General features: G+C 44.8%; 1 protein-coding gene across 5 annotated transcripts in view; it reads right to left on the minus strand.

Annotated features, from left to right (window-relative positions):
• Nucleotides 1–19,583, minus strand: part of LOC140385819 (piezo-type mechanosensitive ion channel component 2-like) — a 1,561,269-nt gene that overhangs the window by 348,929 nt on the left and 1,192,757 nt on the right. For all 5 annotated transcript variants that reach the window (XM_072468377.1, XM_072468380.1, XM_072468378.1 and 2 more), the window contains exons 20-21: nucleotides 9,518–9,691; nucleotides 4,499–4,627 (exon numbers count right to left, since the gene is read on the minus strand). In XM_072468377.1, coding sequence (XP_072324478.1) covers nucleotides 4,499–4,627; nucleotides 9,518–9,691 — 303 coding nt within the window. The remainder of the gene's footprint in view (nucleotides 1–4,498; nucleotides 4,628–9,517; nucleotides 9,692–19,583) is intronic.

Here is a 19,583-nt window from a genome sequence, read left to right on the forward strand (position 1 = left end):
GAAATACAGGGCCCAAAACTGCTCACAATACTCCAAATGGGATCTGACCAGAGCCTTATACAGCCTCTGAAGTACATCCCTGGTCTTGTATTCTAGCCCTCTTGACATGAATGCATACATTGCATTTGCCTTCTTAACTGCTGACTGAACCTGCACGTTAACCTTAAGAGAATCGTGAACAAGGACTCCCAAATCCCTTTGTGCTTCTGCTTTGCGAAGCATTTCCCCATTTAGAAAATAGTGTATGCCAAAATTCCTCTTTCCGAAGTGCATAACATCACACTTTTCCACATTGTATTTCATTTGCCACTTCATTGCCCACTCTCCTAGCTTGTCCAAGTCCTTCTGCAGCCCCCTTGCTTCCTCAATAATACCTGTCCCTCTACAAATCTTTGTATCATCAGCAAACATAGCAACAGTGCCTTCAGTACCTTCTCCAGATCGTTAATGTATATAGTAAAAAGTTGTGGTCCCATCACAGACCCCTGAGGCACACCACTAGTCACTGGCTGCCATCCTGAAAAAGATCCCTTTATCCCCACACTCTGCCTTCTGCCAGTCGCCAATCCTCTGTCCATGCCAGGATCTTACCCTGAACACCATGAGTTCTTAACTTATTTAACAGTCTCCTATGCGGCACCTTGTCAAAGACCTTCTGGAAATCTAAATAAATCACGTCCACAGGTTCTCCTTTGTCTTAACTTCCTTGTTACCTCCTCTAAGAACTCGAACAGATTTGTCTGAAACGACCTCCCTTTGACAAAGCAGTGCTGACTCAGTCCTATTTTACCATGCACTTCCATGTGGTTCGCGATCTCATCTTTAATAACAGACTCTAACATCTTACCAATGACCGAAGTCAGGCTAACCGGCCTATAATTTCCCGTCTTCTGCCTCCCTCCCTTCTTAAACAGTGGTGTTACATTAGCCACCTTCCAGTCCTCTGGAACCCTTCCTGTCTCTAGTGATTCCTGAAAGATCATCACTAATGCCTCCACAATTTCCTCAGCTATCTCATTTATGATCCTGGGGTGTAGTCCACCCGGTCCAGGTGACTTATCCACCTTCAGACCTGTCAGTTCCCCCAGAACCTTCTCTGCACTCACCTCTGCCCCCTGGTTCTCCTGGAGCTCTGGAATCCCACTGGTGTCTTCCACCGTGAAGACTGATGCAAAGTAACTATTCAGTTTGTCTGCCATTTCATTGTTTCCTATTATTACTCCTCCAGCCACATTTTCCAGTGGTCCAATGTCTATTTTTGCCTCTCTCTTACCTTTTATATATTGAAAAAATCTCTTCCTATCTTCCTTTATATTACTAGCTACCTTGCACTCATACTTCATCTTCTCCCCCCTTATTGCTTTTTTAGTTGTCCTTTGCTCGCTTTTAAAGGCTTCCCAATCCTCTGGTTTCCCACTAATCCTCACCACGTTGTCTGCTTTTTCTTTAGCCTTTATGCTGCCATGGATGCCTTGTCCTCTCCTTGGGATGAATTTCTGTTGTGCCTCCCTAATAACCCTCAAAAACTCCTGCCATTGCTGTTCTACTGTCTTCTCTGCTAGGCTCCTTTTCCAATCAACTCTGGCCAGCACCTCCCTCATGTCTTTGTCGTTACCCTTATTTAATTGTAATACCGTTACATTTGATTGCAGCTTCTCCCTTTCGAACTGTAGGGTAAATTCTATCATATTGTGGTCACTGCTCCCTAAGGGTTCCTTCCCCTTAATTTCCCTAATCAATTCTGCCTCATTACACATCACCAAATCCAGAACTGCCTGTTCCCTCGTCGGCTCTGTCACGAGCCGCTCCAAAAAACCATCTCTTAGACATTCCACAAATTCAATTTCTTGAGATCGACTATCAACCTGATTTTCCCAGTCCACCTGCATATTGAAGTCCCACATGATTATTGTAATATTGCCTTTTTTACATGCTATCTCCTGATTTATTTTCTGCCCCACATCCTGACTACTGCTAGGGGGCCTGTACATAACTCCCAATAGGGTCTTTTTACCTTTGCAATTCCTCACCTCTACCCACAGAGATTTTATGACTTAGAACATAAGAACTAGAAGCAGGAGTAGGCCACCTGGTCCCTCGAGCCTGCTCCACCATTCAATGAGATCATGGCTGATCTTTTGTGGACTCAGCTCCACTTTCCGGCCCGAACACCATAACCCTTAATCCCTTTATTCTTCAAAAAACTATCTATCTTTATCTTAAAAACATTTAATGAAGGAGCCTCTACTGCTTCACTGGGCAAGGAATTCCATAGATTCACAACCCTTTGGGTGAAGAAGTTCCTCCTAAACTCAGTCCTAAATCTACTTCCCCTTATTTTGAGGCTATGCCCCCTAGTTCTGCTTTCACCCACCAGTGGAAACAACCTGCCCGCATCTATCCTATCTATTCCCTTCATAATTTTATATGTTTCTGTAAGATCCCCCCTCGTCCTTCTAAATTCCAATGAGTACAGTCCCAGTCTACTCAACCTCTCCTCGTAATCCAACCCCTTCAGCTCTGGGATTAACCTAGTGAATCTCCTCTGCACACCCTCCAGGCCAGTACGTCCTTTCTCAAGTGAAGAGACCAAAACTGAACACAATACTCCAGGTGTGGCCTCACTAACACCTTATACAATTGCAGCATAACCTCCCTAGTCTTAAACTCCATCCCTCTAGCAATGAAGGACAGCATTCCATTTGCCTTCTTAATCACCTGTTGCACCTGTAAACCAACTTTTTGCGACTCTTGCACTAGCACACCCAGGTCTCTCTGCACAGCAGCATGTTTTAATATTTTATCATTTAAATAATAATCCCTTTTGCTGTTATTCCTACCAAAATGGATAACCTCACATTTGTCAACATTGTATTCCATCTGCCAGACCCTAGCCCATTCACTTAGCTTATCCAAATCCCTCTGCAGACTTCCAGTATCCTCTGCACCTTTTGCTTTACCACTTATCTTAATGTCGTCTGCAAACTTGGACACATTGCCCTTGGTCCCCAACTCCAAATCATCTATGTAAATTGTGAACAGTTGTGGGCCCAACACTAATCCCTGAGGGACACCACTAGCTACTGATTGCCAATCAGAGAAACACCCATTAATCCTCACTCTTTGCTTTCTATTAACCAATCCTCTATCCATGCCACTACTTTCCCCTCAATGCCATGCATCTTTATCTTATGCAGCAACCTTTTGTGTGGCACCTTGTCAAAGGCTTTCTGGAAATCCAGATATACCACATCCATTGGCTCCCCGTTATCTACCGCACTGATAATATCCCAAAAAATTCCACTAAATTAGTTAGGCACGACCTGCCCTTTATGAACCCATGCTGCGTCTGCCCAATGGGACTTCTGATCCTATATCGCTCCTTGCTATCGATTTAACTTCATTCCTTACTAACAAAGCAACCCTGGACCCTTTGCCCATCTGCCTGTCCTTTCGATAGGACATATATCCTTGGATATTTAGATCCCAACCCTGATCCTGTTGCAGCCACGTCTCTGTGATGCCCACAACATCGTACCAGCCAACTTCAATGTGCGCAACAAGCTCATTTACCTTGTTCCGTATACTGCGCGCATTTAGGTACAACACCCTCAATTCTGCATTGGCCACCTCCCTTTTCACTCTTTCCTCACTCACTGTACCCTGTATTGTGGCCCTTTAGATTTTTGACTATGGCTTCCGTGCCTTACACTTTCCCCCTTACCCATTTTACTTCCCTCCAACTTCCTGCATTGGTTCCCATCCCCCGCCACATTAGTTTAAACCCTCCTCAACAGCAGTAGCATAATGTAATGAATAATCTCAGAAAACACTAAATTCCTTCTTTCTTAAGTCAATTTATTTGATAATTTAATTGTTTTCAGTTCAAATAAACAAGCATATTATTAGGAGTATATATTAACACAAAAGCAAAAATAACATGGATGCTGGAAATCTGAAATAAAAACAGAAAAAGCTGGAAATCATGAACAATAGCCTTAAACTGAGTAGACCGAGGAGAATCTTTCAGTGGTAAATGCCAAATGGTTAAATTGTTATCTGACACTGATCAATGCCAGTGTATCAATTTCTGGGACTTACAATGTTTGTTGTAAATAGCATGGCAACATGATATAAATATTCCACATCAGTATCCTTTGTAAACCTGAGCTAAATTTGAAAAGTCAGGGCTTGATCACAAACATTTAATGCAACAATCATCACTCTCACTGATCATTAATAAATTTTGCATTTATCTACTATTTTTAAAGTATTTTTCAGGTGTTGATATGCACATTTTGACTCAATAATGCAAGCAGTCGTTTGTTTTAATGTAGACCATGCTGTGCATAAATCAATGCTGAAGGATCATGGTCCACCTGAGGCATAATTTCTATGCTGATTTCAAATTCAAATTAATTCCTTTATCCTTTTGTTTTCTTCAATAAATGCTGGAACATAAAACAATTCAGTTAGGCAATTTGTAGTAAATTCATACCTTGAGGTATACCAGAAGGGGAGAAGATTTTCTTAGTCCAATCCAATTTGCTGGATCAACTGGGTTTGCGTAAAGCACAGATTTTTTCAATTTTGCATTTTCCTCTACATTTGTTTCATTGAGTAGTAACTGAAGAATTAAATGTTAAAGTATGTTACTTGGAATATTACATATATAAATAATTAATAGTACTAAATGTGTCAATTTCCAATTATTTTCCCTTTAAATGGAAATAGTTGACTGATTTTAATGACTAATGATAACTAGCATAAAAATACCATTCTATTAAAAAAGTTTTTAAAATGACCAGTGCACAACCGGATACTAAAATGCTGAATAGAGAGAATTTCAACTGGAGACGGCCAGCAGTGGGGAAGTGGGCTTTGCCATGGCTCTTTAACTCAATGGTGTCATTAGCATCCTGCTTTCATGTTCTCTGCCAATCAGAGAGGGCAGGGAGATGGTGTGGCAAATCGTCAAAGAGCACACTTTCAGAAGTCTTGGGGCCAAAAGCCTCTCACCTAAGCAAGACAGTAGATATTCAGTTTTGCTGTTTGCAGGTTTCTCAAACTGTCAATTTCACTGAAGGGACACTACCCACTGTGCACTTGTCAGGTTGATCCTGATGAGTTGTGGAGAAGCTGGGAAATTTACAATCTGGCTATTAAAGCCTCAATGCTGCGTTAAATTAAAGCAAAATTGGCTGTTTGAATATTATAATAATTTACCCAGCTGGCCCAAACCCAAAGTGGATGGGTTCATGTTGAGTTCCTGACCATCCGTCCCTTTTTGTGAATTTAATGACACCCCCTTCCCTCCAGCAGCCAAATCCACCCCTATTTGGCAGTTAAAATTCTGCTTAATATCTTACAGAACACAAATATATCCATATTCCAAAATGTTCTACTCAAGAAAATAGGAAAATAAAGTGACAGCTTCATAAACTTAAATTTCCAGACTCATTGCATAGCTTAAGGGAAGAAAAGCAATTACAAATGAAGTAGAGGACGGTGAGGAATATAGGGAAATTGGGTTTGGATTGTTCTAACAAAGAGTCAGCACAAAGTTGAAAGATATTTTTCTGTGCTGTGATCTTCTACTTTTCTAACTCCTCCAGTTGATCGCAGTGATTTTTCAGGCGATTTGGCAACCATGGTGCACATCAGGGCAGCACGGTAGCATTGTGGATAGCACAATTGCTTCACAGCTCCAGGGTCCCAGGTTCGATTCCGGCTTGGGTCATTATCTGTGCGGAGTCTGCACATCCTCCCCATGTGTGCGTGGGTTTCCTCCGGGTGCTCCTGTTTCCTCCCACAGTCCAAAGATGTGCAGGTTAGGTGGATTGGCCATGATAAATTGCCCTTAGTGTCCAAAATTGCCCTTCGTGTTGGGTGGGGGGTGTTGGGTGGGGTTGCTGGATTATGGGGATGGGGTGGAGGTGTTGACCTTGGGTGGGGTGCTCTTTCCAAGAGCCGGTGCAGACTCGATGGGCCGAATGGCCTCCTTCTGCACTGTAAATTCTATGAAAAATCAGGCTGAGGGACCAGCTGGATTTTTACTCGCTGTTCATTGTGCTGGAGTGTTGGCACAATCACCTCAGACATAAGACAGACATATTCCAAAATGTTCTTCCAGAATGAGGTCCCACCAGGGTGTGTATCCCTGTACTGGTGGGGAGTGTGGGTGAGCACTGTGACAGTTCTATATCTGGGTCTGTAAATCCATCCTCTTTGCTGCTGTAAGGGGTGACTTCGAGGACCAGGCTGGTGGAATCCCTCAGCTACTTCCCAGATGTGTCTATGAAAGAAAGGAGAGTTCATTAGTGCATGGCGGGGGCCTGAGAAACAGGAGACATGGCTCTCAGTATTGTTGTTTATGTATTTTGCAGTGCTGGCTCCTCAATTATTGATCGCCACTGACCTCACTATCAGCACAGGAGCAGTTTACGTCCTCCCCGGCCAGCTGGATGGCTCTGTCCTCAAGGTTCATGAGGACCTTCAGCTCAGGCATCCATCTGTCAGTCTTGGATCTCTCCTTCCTGTTGTGAGCCAACCTTTCCGGCATGAACGGTAGCACGGTAGCACAAGTGATTAGCACTGTGGCTTCACAGCGCCAGGGTCCCAGGTTCGATTCCCTGCTGGGTCACTGTCTGTGCGGAGTTTGCACGTTCCCCGTGTCCGCGTGGGTTTCCTCCGGGTGCTCCGGTTTCCTCCCACAGTCCAAAGACGTGCAGGTTAGGTGGATTGGCCATGCTAAATTACCCGTAGTGTCCATAAGGGTTGGGAGGGGTTATTGGGTTGCGGGGATAAGGTGGAAGTGAGGGATTAATGTGGGTCGGTGCAGACTCGATGGGCCGAATGGCCTCCTTCTGTACTGTATGTTCTATGTAAAAAGACAGATGGAGCGAATGAAAGCAGGACGTATGACAGGGCAGATGATAAGGATGCCTTGCATGTGTGGATGATAAGTGGTGATGAGGATACGACCCGCATTAGAGATGAAAATGTGTGTGGGAGAGCGAGTGGTGGTGTCTCTTGAGCTGGCACTGAGTGAAATACCTGTGAATGTGTGATAGATGTGCAAGCTGAGATGTGATGAAAAGTGATGAAAAGAGTGATTTATCCTGGCAGAATGAAGGAGATGATTTATCCTCTTCCTGCACTGAATGGATGTCCTCTTCTACAGGGCATTAGTGCAGATCATTGCTGACACCACTTCCCATTATGGATTTGTCACCTTGCCAGCTGGTTTTATTCCTGAGCGCGGGTACAGCACATCATGGCTGGCCTCTACAGCACACGCAGATTGTTCACATAGGCGTCCAAAATCTCAGAGGTGGATTTCTTGGCAGCCATCACTTCCCGGTGACCTGAGCAGTATGGCTGCTGTGCACTGGAGTGGTCTTTAATTGTGGTGCCCAGATTATTGCAGGGCTGAGATGAAGGCATGGTGGGTGAATCAGAGGCAGCCCCACCAGCGATACAGTATTCCAGCCTGTACATGAAACTCAGTTTCACACTCTATAGTGGGAGACGCCACCGCTGTCGTCGATGGGCTCAATGCCACCTTCCCCACCTGCCATCGGACTTTGATGATTTCCAAGAAAATCTCACCCAATGTGAGAACAGTAGTAATCAGTGTTTGTTACTCTATATTATCTTAAAAATGGTGGGGGGGATTCTCTGGTCGCTGATGCCGGAATCGTGTTCGGCAATTGGCCGGAGAATCCCCGTTTCCTACAAAATTGGGGGCGGTGCCGGTTTCACGATGCTCCGCCCCCTCCAAAGCAGCGTACTCTAGGAGTACGCCGCGCGCCGTATCGACGGCCTCAAGACTTTGCCTGAAGCCCACCCCCCGATGCTCCGCCCCCGACCGGCCAGGTTCCCGACAGCGTGGGTCTCTCACGATCTTACCAGTGTTTTTCAGACTTTTTTCCGGGGACACATTTTTAGCAACTGGCCAACCTTCGGGACCTACGCCAGCCGACCTTCGGGACCCACGCCGGCCAACCTACGGGACCCACGCCGGCCGACCTTTGGGACACACGCCGGCTGGCCTTCACGACCCACCATTTTCTCTTACCTTGTTTGCTGCTGACAAAATGGAGGAATCGCACCCAAAGCACGTGATGGCGAAGTTCGGGGACCGTGACCTGCTCTCTGCCTCCCTCAGGCAGGAAGATTACATAGAATTTTTTTTCAAATCTTCTGCGTCTCTGATTGCACAAATTCGCGGTCTTCAGCCGCAGCAGCCGGCTTTTTAATTCAATTTTTATTTATTTTTTGCAAATTGTAACAATGTTGTTGCACGTCATGTTTTATCAAGGAGACCAAAGCCCATGTCATTGTCAGACTCTTCAGATTCTTCTCTTCCTTTTTCTCTTCAGCAGCAACAGGAGCAGCGGCGGAAACAACTGCTGCAGCAACTGGGGCACTGCTACCAGCAGATCAGACTATTGACGTCAATATTAGCCAATGCCTTGGCAAACAGACTCAGCCAGAAAGGTTCAATGTCACACCAGCTGTTTTAATCAGGGCATTTAGTTTGTCTTCGGTGACGGTGAGCTTGTCGTCATGCAGGGTGAGCGCGCTGTAGATACAGGCGAGTTCCGAGGTAGAGTCCATGGTACTGGATCTCTGCGGGTGGGTCCGATGGTGCGAGTCACCGGGCGGGAACTCAGCCTTAGCTTCGTTCATAAGAACCGAGCACTTCCGAACCGGGCAGGCCGAGCAGCAGCCGGCTTTTAACTATGCCGGCTGTGAGCGGCCTTTTTACCAAATAAAAGAAAATGCGGCCACACTGCGCATGCGTGCCCGCTCATCGGTGCGCATGCGCAAAACTCTGCGCGTGCGCACCGACGAGTGGGCACGCACGCACAGTGTGGCCGCATTTTTTCTATATGGTGAAAAGGCCGCTCGCAGCCGGCATAGTTAAAAGAGCGCTGCGATGGACGGCTCTGCGGCCCTCCCAACACACGCCCACGACCCACCCGCGGGACACGCCCCCGACTTTGAAGATCACTGGTCTTACCTGTCGGGAACTCGGCGTGGCGGCTGCGGACTCAGTCCAGCGCTGCCAGAGTCGGGGGAGGCCGATCCGCGGGCAGGGGGAACTTTGGAGGGGGGTTGGGGGCGCTGTTGGGGTGGTCCGGGGGTCACAAGCTGACCAAAAGGGGGACGCTATTTTGCAGGCCGGGTCCACGCACATGGCACGGCTGCTGCAGGCCGCCGTGCACAGGCGCGGCCACGGACCCGGCAATTCTCCAGGCCGCATTGGCAGCCCCGAGCCAAATGCCGAATTTTCGGTCGTAAAAGGTCACTGTTCCCACGCCGGCGTCGGGACATAGTCTGAGAATCGGAGAATCCAGCCCACTGCTTTCAAGAGTCCATTTCAAATAAAATATGTGAGGGAGATATACATACATCAGGCCATATAGAAATAATATTTTCAATTATAAAATCATATTTGCAATGAAATCATTGGAACATAAGTGGAAACTGATATAAATTATATACTCACTGTGCAGTTAGAAGAATAGTTTGAAGGCTCAACAGAAGATAGTTGGTATAACATTTTACACACAATGATTATACAGGTCATGACTGTGCAGGCACTTGACGCCAATGGACGTAACTTTACATAAGGCAAAGCAAAGGCCCAAGAAATTAAGAAAACGTAATTCAACAGAGAAACCTGCAGAAGAAATACACTTCAATCAGCCTTGCGCATTTTAAAGATGCAGATATTACGCTGGGATTAAACGCAAGTTATTTTCACAAAATCAAGAATATTTACAGTGAAGAAGGAGGCCATGTGGCCCATGAAGTCTGCACCGGTTCAATGAAAGAGCTTTCTAACTAGACCCATACTCCTGCCTTATTCCTGCAATCTTGCACGTTCTTTCTTTTCAGAGAGCAATCCAATTCTCTTTCAAATACCTCAATTGAATCTTCCTCTAACTCTTTTCTTGCTGAGAAAATGGTTGAAAAATTATTCCTCACATCACTTTTACCCCTTTCGCCAATTATTTTGAATCTGTGTCCTCTGGTACTCTTTCCAATGCCTTCACTTCATTCCTCAAGTAAAACGCCCAGAACTGGACGCAGTACTGTGGATGAGGCCCAACTAGTGTCGAAGACAAGGCCAACATGAACTCCTTGCTCTTGTACTCAATGCTCCTATTAATAAAGTCTAAGATACTTTATGATTTATTAACTGCTCTCTCAACGTGTCCTGGCACTTTCAATGACTTATGTACATTTACACCAAGGTCGCTCTGTTCCTGCACCTCGCTTAGAGTTTCTCCCTTTATTTTTATTATCTCCCCATGTCCGTCCTGCCAAAATGAATGACCTCACATTTCTCTGCATTGAACTTCGTTGGCCACTTGTCTTCCCAATTCACCAACATGTCTGTGTCGTTTTGAAGTTCAAGAGTATTCTCATCACAACTGACATTTCCAATCTTGGTATCATGTGCAAATTTTGAAACCATACCCTGAACATCAAAGTTTAGGTCTTAATATATATATCAGAAATATCTAAGGTCCCAACAGTGAGTCCTGGGGAACTCAACGACAAACTCTCTTCCAATCTTATAAAAAAGCTATTTTTCACTACTCTTTGTTTCCTGTTGCTCAGCCAATTTCTTGTGCCTACTTTCCCTTTTATTCCATGAGCTAGAATTTTGTTCAGAGGTCAGGGGTGCGATTCTCCCCTAACCGGCGGGGCGGGGGATTCCGGCGTAGTGGAGTGGCGGGAACCATTCCGGCGTCGGGCCGCCCCAAAGGTGCGGCAGTCTCCGCACCTTTAGGGGCCAAGCCCTCACCTTGAGGGGCTAGGCCCGCGCCGGAGTGGATTCCGCTCCGCCGGCAGGCGGGAAAGGCCTTTGGCGTCACGCCAGCCAGCGCCGAAAGGCCTTCGGCGGGCGACGCATGCACGGGAGCGTCAGCGGCTGCTGACGTCATCCCCGCGCATGTGCAGGGGAGGGGGTCTCTTCCGCCTCCGCCATAGTGAAGACCATGGCGAAGGCAGAAGAAAAAGAGTGCCCCCATGGCACAGGCCCGCCTGCGGATTGGTAGGCCCCGATCGCGGGCCATGCCACCGTGGGAGCACCCCCTGGGGCCAGATCACCCCATTCCCCCCCCAGAGTTAAGTAATGGGTTAAGAGACATTGCAATTAGTTGTCTCATTTATGTTAAGTATCCATTAATTGACACTGATATGTAAAGGGGCTTCAGGTGGCCTCTGGCAGGTGGTGTGTTGTTAAGAGTTTTGTGCAGAGGCTGTGGAAGTGAAATAAATGTGAAGGTTTGAAAGATACAATTTTTCCTGATCAAACCAAGGAGTGAGTGAGAAGGAAAAAAAAAAGAAGATACATGGCTGAACCCAGGATAAAGATGGCTGGATATGACTATCCTCCCTTATTTTCTGAAAGGGAATTGTACGACCAATGGAGAAGTGCAGTAGTTATGTGGACTAAAGTAACTGCTTTGGGAAAGAGAAAACAAGGTATGGCATTGGCTCTTTCTCGACCATATGGCAGTAAAATCTGAAACAAAGTGCTTTCTGAGCTGGAATTGGAAGAGTTAGACTCAGAAGAAGGTCTGGAGACTTTATTACATTATATGGATAATATTTATAAGAAAGATGACTTGTTAAGTGCGTATGAAGCATGGTCGGATTTTGATAAGTACCGGAAAATGGAGGAAATCTCCATTGAAGACTATATAATTCAATTTGGAAGACTATATAAAAGGCTGCAGAAACACAACCTGGAATTTCCACAGTCTGTGTTGGCCTTTAAATTACTTGACTGTGCTAGAGTGAGCAACATGGATAGGCTCCTGGTTTTGACAGGAGTTCAAGTTTACTGATAAGGATACCTTATTCGAACAGATGACAAAAGCTTTGCAAAAGTTTCTGGGGAAACATTCGATTCCGATGGCTCTGATGACCCAAATAGGTCAGCCTGCAATAAGGCAGAATATGGAAGATACACTAGTAACAGGATGGCGAACTCGTATGGCTACGAACAGGGCTCAAGACTATAGACGGAGACCGAGACAAGGAAATTATGAAGACAGAAACCCAGTTAGAACCTACAATCGGAAGATGAACCCCAGAAATGCACGGGGCATGATAAATCGATGTTTTTGATGTGACTCCCGATACCATTATGCTTTCAACTGTCCAACTCGTTATGATAGAGTGTATGAAGCGACACATGACACGGAAGAGTCAGAAGAGGAAAAAGATAGTGACCAGAAAGAAGGCATTGTCCTATTGACAAGCAGTTTTACGCCGGTAATGAGGGTGTTGGTTGCAGAATCCTTCAACTGTGCTGTATTGGACAGTGGCTGCACATCTACTGTGTGTGGAATTGACTGGTTAAAATGTTACCTGGACTCTTTGAATGCTGAAAATAGTAACAAGGTTAAGGAATTTGAAAGTTCCACAAGTTTCAGGTTTGGGGATGATAATACTCTGAAGACGCTGAAAAGAGTGGGGATTCCTTGCAATATTGTTGGAGTGAATCATTTCATTAGCACGGATGTTGTATCAAGTGAGATATCTTTGCTTCTGAGCAGACCATCAATGAAGAAAGCACACATGAAACTGGATATGGAACAGGATAAGGCAACAGTTTTTGGAAAGGCGGTAGACTTACAATTTACACAGTGGCGACACTATTGTATTCCATCACTGACAAATAATTTTTCAAGTAGAGTGGTTAAGGATGTGTTAATGGCAGTTGAAAATGGGACTTTAGCTGATAAAAAGCTTGTGGTATTAAAACTGCATAGGCAATTTGCACATCCGTCTCCTCGGAGGCTGAAAAATTTATTAAACGATGCAGGGGTAAGGGATGACGACTATACTAAACAGATAGAACAGGTTAGTGACCGCTGTGAAGTTTGTAGGAAGTACAGAAGGACACCAGCATGACCGATAGTAACCCTACCTTTGGCCAGGGATTTTAACGACATTGTGGCCATGGACCTTAAGATCTGGGATAAAGCAAATAATATATTTATTTTGCATTTTGTAGATTTAGCAACCAGATTTAGTCAATCAACGATTGTACAAAGTAAAGAAAAGAGAGTAATTCTGGATCAAATCGTGGAAAAATGGATAGGGACAGGAATGGGTCCACCGGCAAAATTCCTTACGGACAATGGGGGAGAATTTGCTAATTATGAGTTTAGGGATATGTGAGTAAACATGAATATCAGAGTTATGAATACGGCTACAGAAAGCCCATTTAGTAATGGTGCCTGTGAAAGAAATCATGCTGTCATCGATGACATGCTTTGGAAAATATTGGCAGATCGACCAAATTGCAGGCTAAATTCAGCTTTAGCATGGGCAGTACATGCAAATAATTCATTGCAGATGGTTGGGGGCTATAGTTCTTATCAATTAGTGTTTGGTAGAAATCCTAAAATTCCATCCATTTTGGATGACCAGCCTCCAGCTTGGGAGGGGACTACAATTAGCTCTGGTTTTGCTGAACATTTAAATGCATTACATAGCAGTAGAAACGCTTTTTTGGAAGCAGAAGTCTCTGAAATAATTCGCAGAGCTTTAAGACATAACGTACGGCCTTCAGATGCCGTTTTTCAGCAAGGAGGCATGGTATACTATAAGAGAGACAATTCTAATGAATGGAAAGGCCCAGGGAAGATCATAGGCATAGATGGCAAAACAATTATTTTGCAACATGGTAATCAAACTGTTAGGGTCCATTCATCAAGGATAATGGGTACAGATTACAAATTTTCAAATTTAGACAGAGCAGACAGACATGACGAGGAACCAGAGTCATCTGGTACGCATGTGTTACAGAACTATGAGGGCCAATTAACATATATAGACAGGGTTTCTGTGGAGGAACACAACACTTCTGGTGAATTAAAACAGGCCATTTTTCCAAAAGGGCAACTGCCAAATGTTGGTACAAAAGTGACATACTTGCCTGAAGGGTCTAGTCAATGGAAGGATGCAACTGTTATTAGTAGAGCAGGGAAGGCCACTGGAAAGTATAAACATTGGTTGAATGTACAGCATTCAGGGGAAGGAGTCAAGACAACAGATTGGGAAAACAAAGTTCAAAAATGGAGGGCACAGAAACGCAGTGCCAGTTCAGATAGTACATCGGATAGTGAACAGGTCCGCAGGAAAAGGTCGAGAACTATTGAAAGGACATCCCACAGCAGAAGGGAAAGATCAAGCAGCAGCAGTACAAAACGAGATACCAGGCGGGAGAGGGGACGTAGTTTGTCAAGATCTCGGAACATGAGTAAGACTACGAATACTAATGGGAGTAGAAGCCCACATGCACGTGAGATTTTGGTGGCTTCAAATAAATTAGATGAAAAAGTTATTAAAGAAGCTCAACAGCAAGAATTGCATAGTTGGAGTGAATTTGGGGTATACACGGAAGTACCGGATAGGGGACAAAGAGCTCTATCCCACAGATGGATTTGCATGGAAAAGGTTCTTCCGGATGGAATTTATAAGGCAAAGGCCAGGCTCGTGGCAAGGGGATTTGAAGAAAACTTAGAAGATCAGGATTTAAGGGTAGATTCACCTACAGCAGGAAAGGTTATTTTAAAGATCTTCTTGGCTCTATTAGCCACAAAGGCATGGGAATGCAAATCTATAGATATAAAAGCTGTCTTTTTGCAGGGGCATCAGCTCCAGAGAGACATTTTTCTCCGTCCTCCTAAAGAAGCAGCTAACACAGAAAGGGTACTCTGGAAGTTGAACAAATGTGTATATGGATTAAATGATGCATCTAGAGTCTGGTATTTTTCGGTCAGGTCAGTTTTGTTAAAGTTAGGCTGTTGCCAGTTGAAAGCAGATCCTGCAATGCTTTACTGGCACTATAAAGGAAATCTTTCTGGCATTTTTATGATGCATGTCGATGATTATTTGTGGGGTGGGACTAGTGATTTTGAAGCGATTGTAATCTCTGGTTTGAGGAAAGAATTCAGGGTTGGAAGTCAGGCTTCCGGTGCATTTAAATATATTGGACTGGAAATTGGACATACTAAATTAGGCGCAACTTTACGGCAGCAATCTTATTTGAAAAGCATTACCCCAATAGCAATTAGTCGTGGCCGAGTTTCACAAAAAGACCAATGGTTTCAAAGATAGATAAAGAGCAACTACGAAGTATAATTGGGCAACTGAACTGGTTAGGTAGACAGACTAGACCGGATGTGAGTTTTGATGTCTTAGAGTTGAGGACAAAAATTAATGATCCCAAAGTGGAAGGCATAATAAGAGCAAATAAAGCATTGGCCAAACTAAAAATGCAGGAGTGTGTTTTGAAGTTCCTGGTTTTAGGTGACCTTAAGCACTTGAAACTCATAGTTTATAGTGATGCGTCCTACGTAAATTTATGTGATAGGGTTTCAAGCGCAGGAGGTTTTATAATTTTCCTTTTGGGGAACAATGGTAAATGTTGCCCACTTGTGTGGGAAACAAAGAAAATAAGGAGAGTGGTAAAAAGCACTTTGGCTGCTGAGACGTTAAGCCTTGTAGAGGCGGTGGATATGGCCTTTTATATAAGTATGATATTGACAGAAATTTTGGGATTAGGGGATTTGGGTAATATACCTATTGACTGTCACATTGACAATAAATCCCTGTGGGAAAATGTGCACTCTACAAAAAGTGTCAATGAAAAGAAGTTACGGATAGACATCGCAAGTTTGAAGCAGATGTTGGACAGAGGGGAAATAACAAAAATTAAATGGGTCGACAGGAGCTATCAACTGTGAGACTGTTTTACGAAAAGAGGGGCGAGTTCACAGAAACTTTTGGATATTGTTAATGAAGGGCGCTTGTTTCTGTGACTGTTTTTTTTTTCTTTCTCGTCCAAACAAAAAAAAAGAAAAGGGGAGGACATCATGTGTGTGTTTTTGAGTTTCTTGAAATTTTGTTTTCACCTAATTTTATTTTTCTCCAAGGAAAGGGAGACTGTTAAGTAATGGGTTAAGAGACATTGCAATTAGTTGTCTCATTTATGTTAAGTATCCATTAATTGACACTGATATGTAAAGGGGCTTCAGGTGGCCTCTGTCAGGTGGTGTGTTGTTAAGAGTTTTGTGCAGAGGCTGTGGAAGTGAAATAAATGGTGTTTGGTGAAAAGGAACAAGAACTTTAGACTCTTCATTTCATAGCAACTAAAACGTCTAACACCCAGGACCCCGGAGCCTGCCCGCGCGCGCTGCCTTGTCCCGCCGCTCAAAAGGTGGTTTAATCCATGCCGGCGGGAGAGGATTGACAGCGGCGGGACTTCGGCCCATCGCGGGCCGGAGAATCCCCGAGTGTGGGCCGCCGACCGGCGTGGCGCGATTCCCGCCCCCGCCGAATCTCTGGTGGGGGAGAATTCGGGACACGGCGAGGGCGGGATTCACGCCAGCCCCCGGTGGGGGGTCGGAGAATCACGCCCCTGTTATGTGATATTCTATCAAAGGTCTTTTGAAAACCTAAATACACCATATCAGCAATGATGCCCTTATCAACCTTCTCTGTTACGTCCTCCAACCCCCAGAAAGTTAGTTGAACATGATTTTCTCTCAATGAATCCATGCTGGTTTTCCTTAATTATCCTGCACTTGTCTAGGTGACTGTTGATTTTGCCCCGAGCTATAGTTTCCAGAAATTTCACCCCCTTGAAATAAAACTTACTGGTCTGAAGTTGCCAGCTTTATCTTTCCACCTCTTTTTGGACAAAGGTGTAACATTTGCCATTCTCCAGTCCTCTGCTACCATCCCTGTGTCTAAGTAAGTCTGGAAGATTAGCATTCATGTCTCTGCAATTTCCATTCTCACTTCCCTCAGTACTATTGGATGCATCTCATTCGGTCCTGGTACCTTTTCAATCGTAAGTAATGATAGTCTTTCTGACACCTCCTCCTTCTCAATTCTAACTTTTTCTAGTGTGCCAGTTACCTTTATCACCTCAGCCTGGGTAGCATTTTTTCCTTTGTAAAGACAAATGTAAATCACTCATTTAACACCACCATACATCTCCTGCCTGCATGTGCAAGTCCCCTTTTTTATCCCTATTCGGTCCTAACAAAGAACAAAGAAATGTACAGCAAAGGAACAGGCCCTTCGGCCCTCCAAGCCCGTGCCGACCATGCTGCCCGACTAAACTACAATCTCCTACACTTCCTGGGTCCATATCCCTCTATTCCCATCCTTTTCATGTATTGGTCAAGATGCCCCTTAAATGTCACTATCGTCCCTGCTTCCACCACCTCCTCCGGTAGCGAATTCCAGGCACACACTACCCTCTGCGTAAAAAACTTGCCTCGTACATCTACTCTAAACCTTGCCCCTCTCACCTTAAACCTATGCCCCCTAGTAATTGACCCCTCTACCCTGGGGAAAAGCCTCTGACTATCCACTCTGTCTATGCCCCTCATAATTTTATATACCTCTATCAGGTCTCCCCTCAACCTCCTTCATTCCAGTGAGAACAAACCGAGTTTATTCAACCGCTCCTCATAGCTAATGCCCTCCATACCAGGCAACATTCTGGTAAATCTCTTCTGCACCCTCTCTAAAGCCTCCACATCCTTCTGGTAGTGTGGCGACCAGAATTGAACACTATACTCCAAGTGTGGCCTAACTAAGATTCTATACAGCTGCAACATGACTTGCCAATTCTTATACTCAATGCCCCGGCCAATGAAGGCAAGCATGCCGTATGCCTTCTTGACTACCTTCTCCACCTGTGTTGCCCCTTTTAATGACTTGTGGACCTGTACTCCTAGATCTCTTTGACTTTCAATACTCTTGAGGGTTCTACCATTCACTGTATATTCCCTACCTGCATTAGACCTTCCAAAATGCATTACCTCACATTTGTCCGGATTAAACTCCATCTGCCATCTCTCCGCCCAAGTCTCCAAACAATCTAAATCCTGCTGTATCCTCCGACAGTCCTCATCGCTATCCGCAATTCCAACAACCTTTGTGTCATCTGCAAAGTTACTAATCAGACCAGTTCCATTTTCCTCCAAATCATTTATATATACTACGAACAGCAAAGGTCCCAGCACTGATCCCTGTGGAACAACACTGGTCACAGCCCTCCAATTAGAAAAGCATCCTTCCATTGCTACTCTCTGCCTTCTACGACCTAGCCAGTTCTGTATCCACCTTGCCAGCTCACCCCTGATCCCGTGTGACTTCACCGTTTGTACTAGTCTACCATGAGGGACCTTGTCAAAGGCCTTACTGAAGTCCATATAGACAACATCCACTGCCCTACCTGCATCAATCATCTTAGTGACCTCCTCGAAAAACTCTATCAAGTTAGTGAGACACTACCTTCCCTTCACAAAACCGTGCTGCCTCTCACTAATACGTCCATTTGCTTCCAAATGGGAGTAGATCCTGTCTCGAAGAATTCTCTCCAGTAATTTCCCTACCACTGAAGTAAGGCTCACTGGCCTGTAGTTCCCGGGATTATCCTTGCTACCCGTCTTAAACAGAGGAACAACATTGGCTATTCTCCAGTCCTCCGTGACATCCCCTGAAGACAGTGAGGATCCAAAGATTTCTGTCAAGGCCTCAACAATTTCCTCTCCAGCCTCCTTCAGTATTCTGGGGTAGATCCCATCAGGCCCTGGGGTCGTGACTAACTAATTTAGTGGAATTTTTTGAGGACATTAACAGTGCGGTAGATAACGGGGAGCCAATGGATGTGGTATATCTTGATTTCCAGAAAGCCTTTGACAAAGTGCCACACAAAAGGTTGCTGCATAAGATAAAGATGCATGGCATTAAGGGGAAAGTAGTAGCATGGATAGAGGATTGGTTAATTAATAGAAAGCAAAGAGTGGGGATTAATGGGTGTCAGTAGCTAGTGGTGTCCCTCAGGGATCAGTGTTGGGCCCACAATTGTTCACAATTTACATAGATGATTTGGAGTTGGGGACCAAGGGCAATGTGTCCAAGTTTGCAGACGACACTAAGATAAGTGGTAAAGCAAAAAGTGCAGAGGATACTGGAAGTCTGCAGAGGGATTTGGATAGGCTAAGTGAATGGGCTAGGGTCTGGCAGATGGAATACAATGTTGACAAATGTGAGGTTATCCATTTTGGTAGGAATAACAGCAAAAGGGATTATTATTTAAATGATAAGATATTAAAACATGCTGCTGTGCAGAGAGACCTGGGTGTGCTAGTGCATGAGTCGCAGAAAGTTGGTTTTCAGGTGCAACAGGTGATTAAGAAGGCAAATGGAATTTTGTCCTTCATTGCTAGAGGGATGGAGTGTAAGACTAGGGAGGTTCTGCTGCAATTGTATAAGGTGTTAGTGAGGCCACACCTTGAGTATTGTGTTCAGTTTTGGTCTCCTTACTTGAGAAAGGACGTACTGGCACTGGAGGGTGTGCAGAGGAGATTCACTAGGTTAATCCCAGAGCTGAAGGGGTTGGATTACGAGGAGAGGTTGAGTAGACTGGGACTGTACTCGTTGGAATTTAGAAGGATGAGGGGGGATCTGATAGAAACATATAAGATTATGAAGGGAATAGATAGGATAGATGCGGGCAG

Source organism: Scyliorhinus torazame, chromosome 11, assembly GCF_047496885.1.
Source record: "Scyliorhinus torazame isolate Kashiwa2021f chromosome 11, sScyTor2.1, whole genome shotgun sequence".
NCBI lineage: Eukaryota > Metazoa > Chordata > Chondrichthyes > Carcharhiniformes > Scyliorhinidae > Scyliorhinus > Scyliorhinus torazame.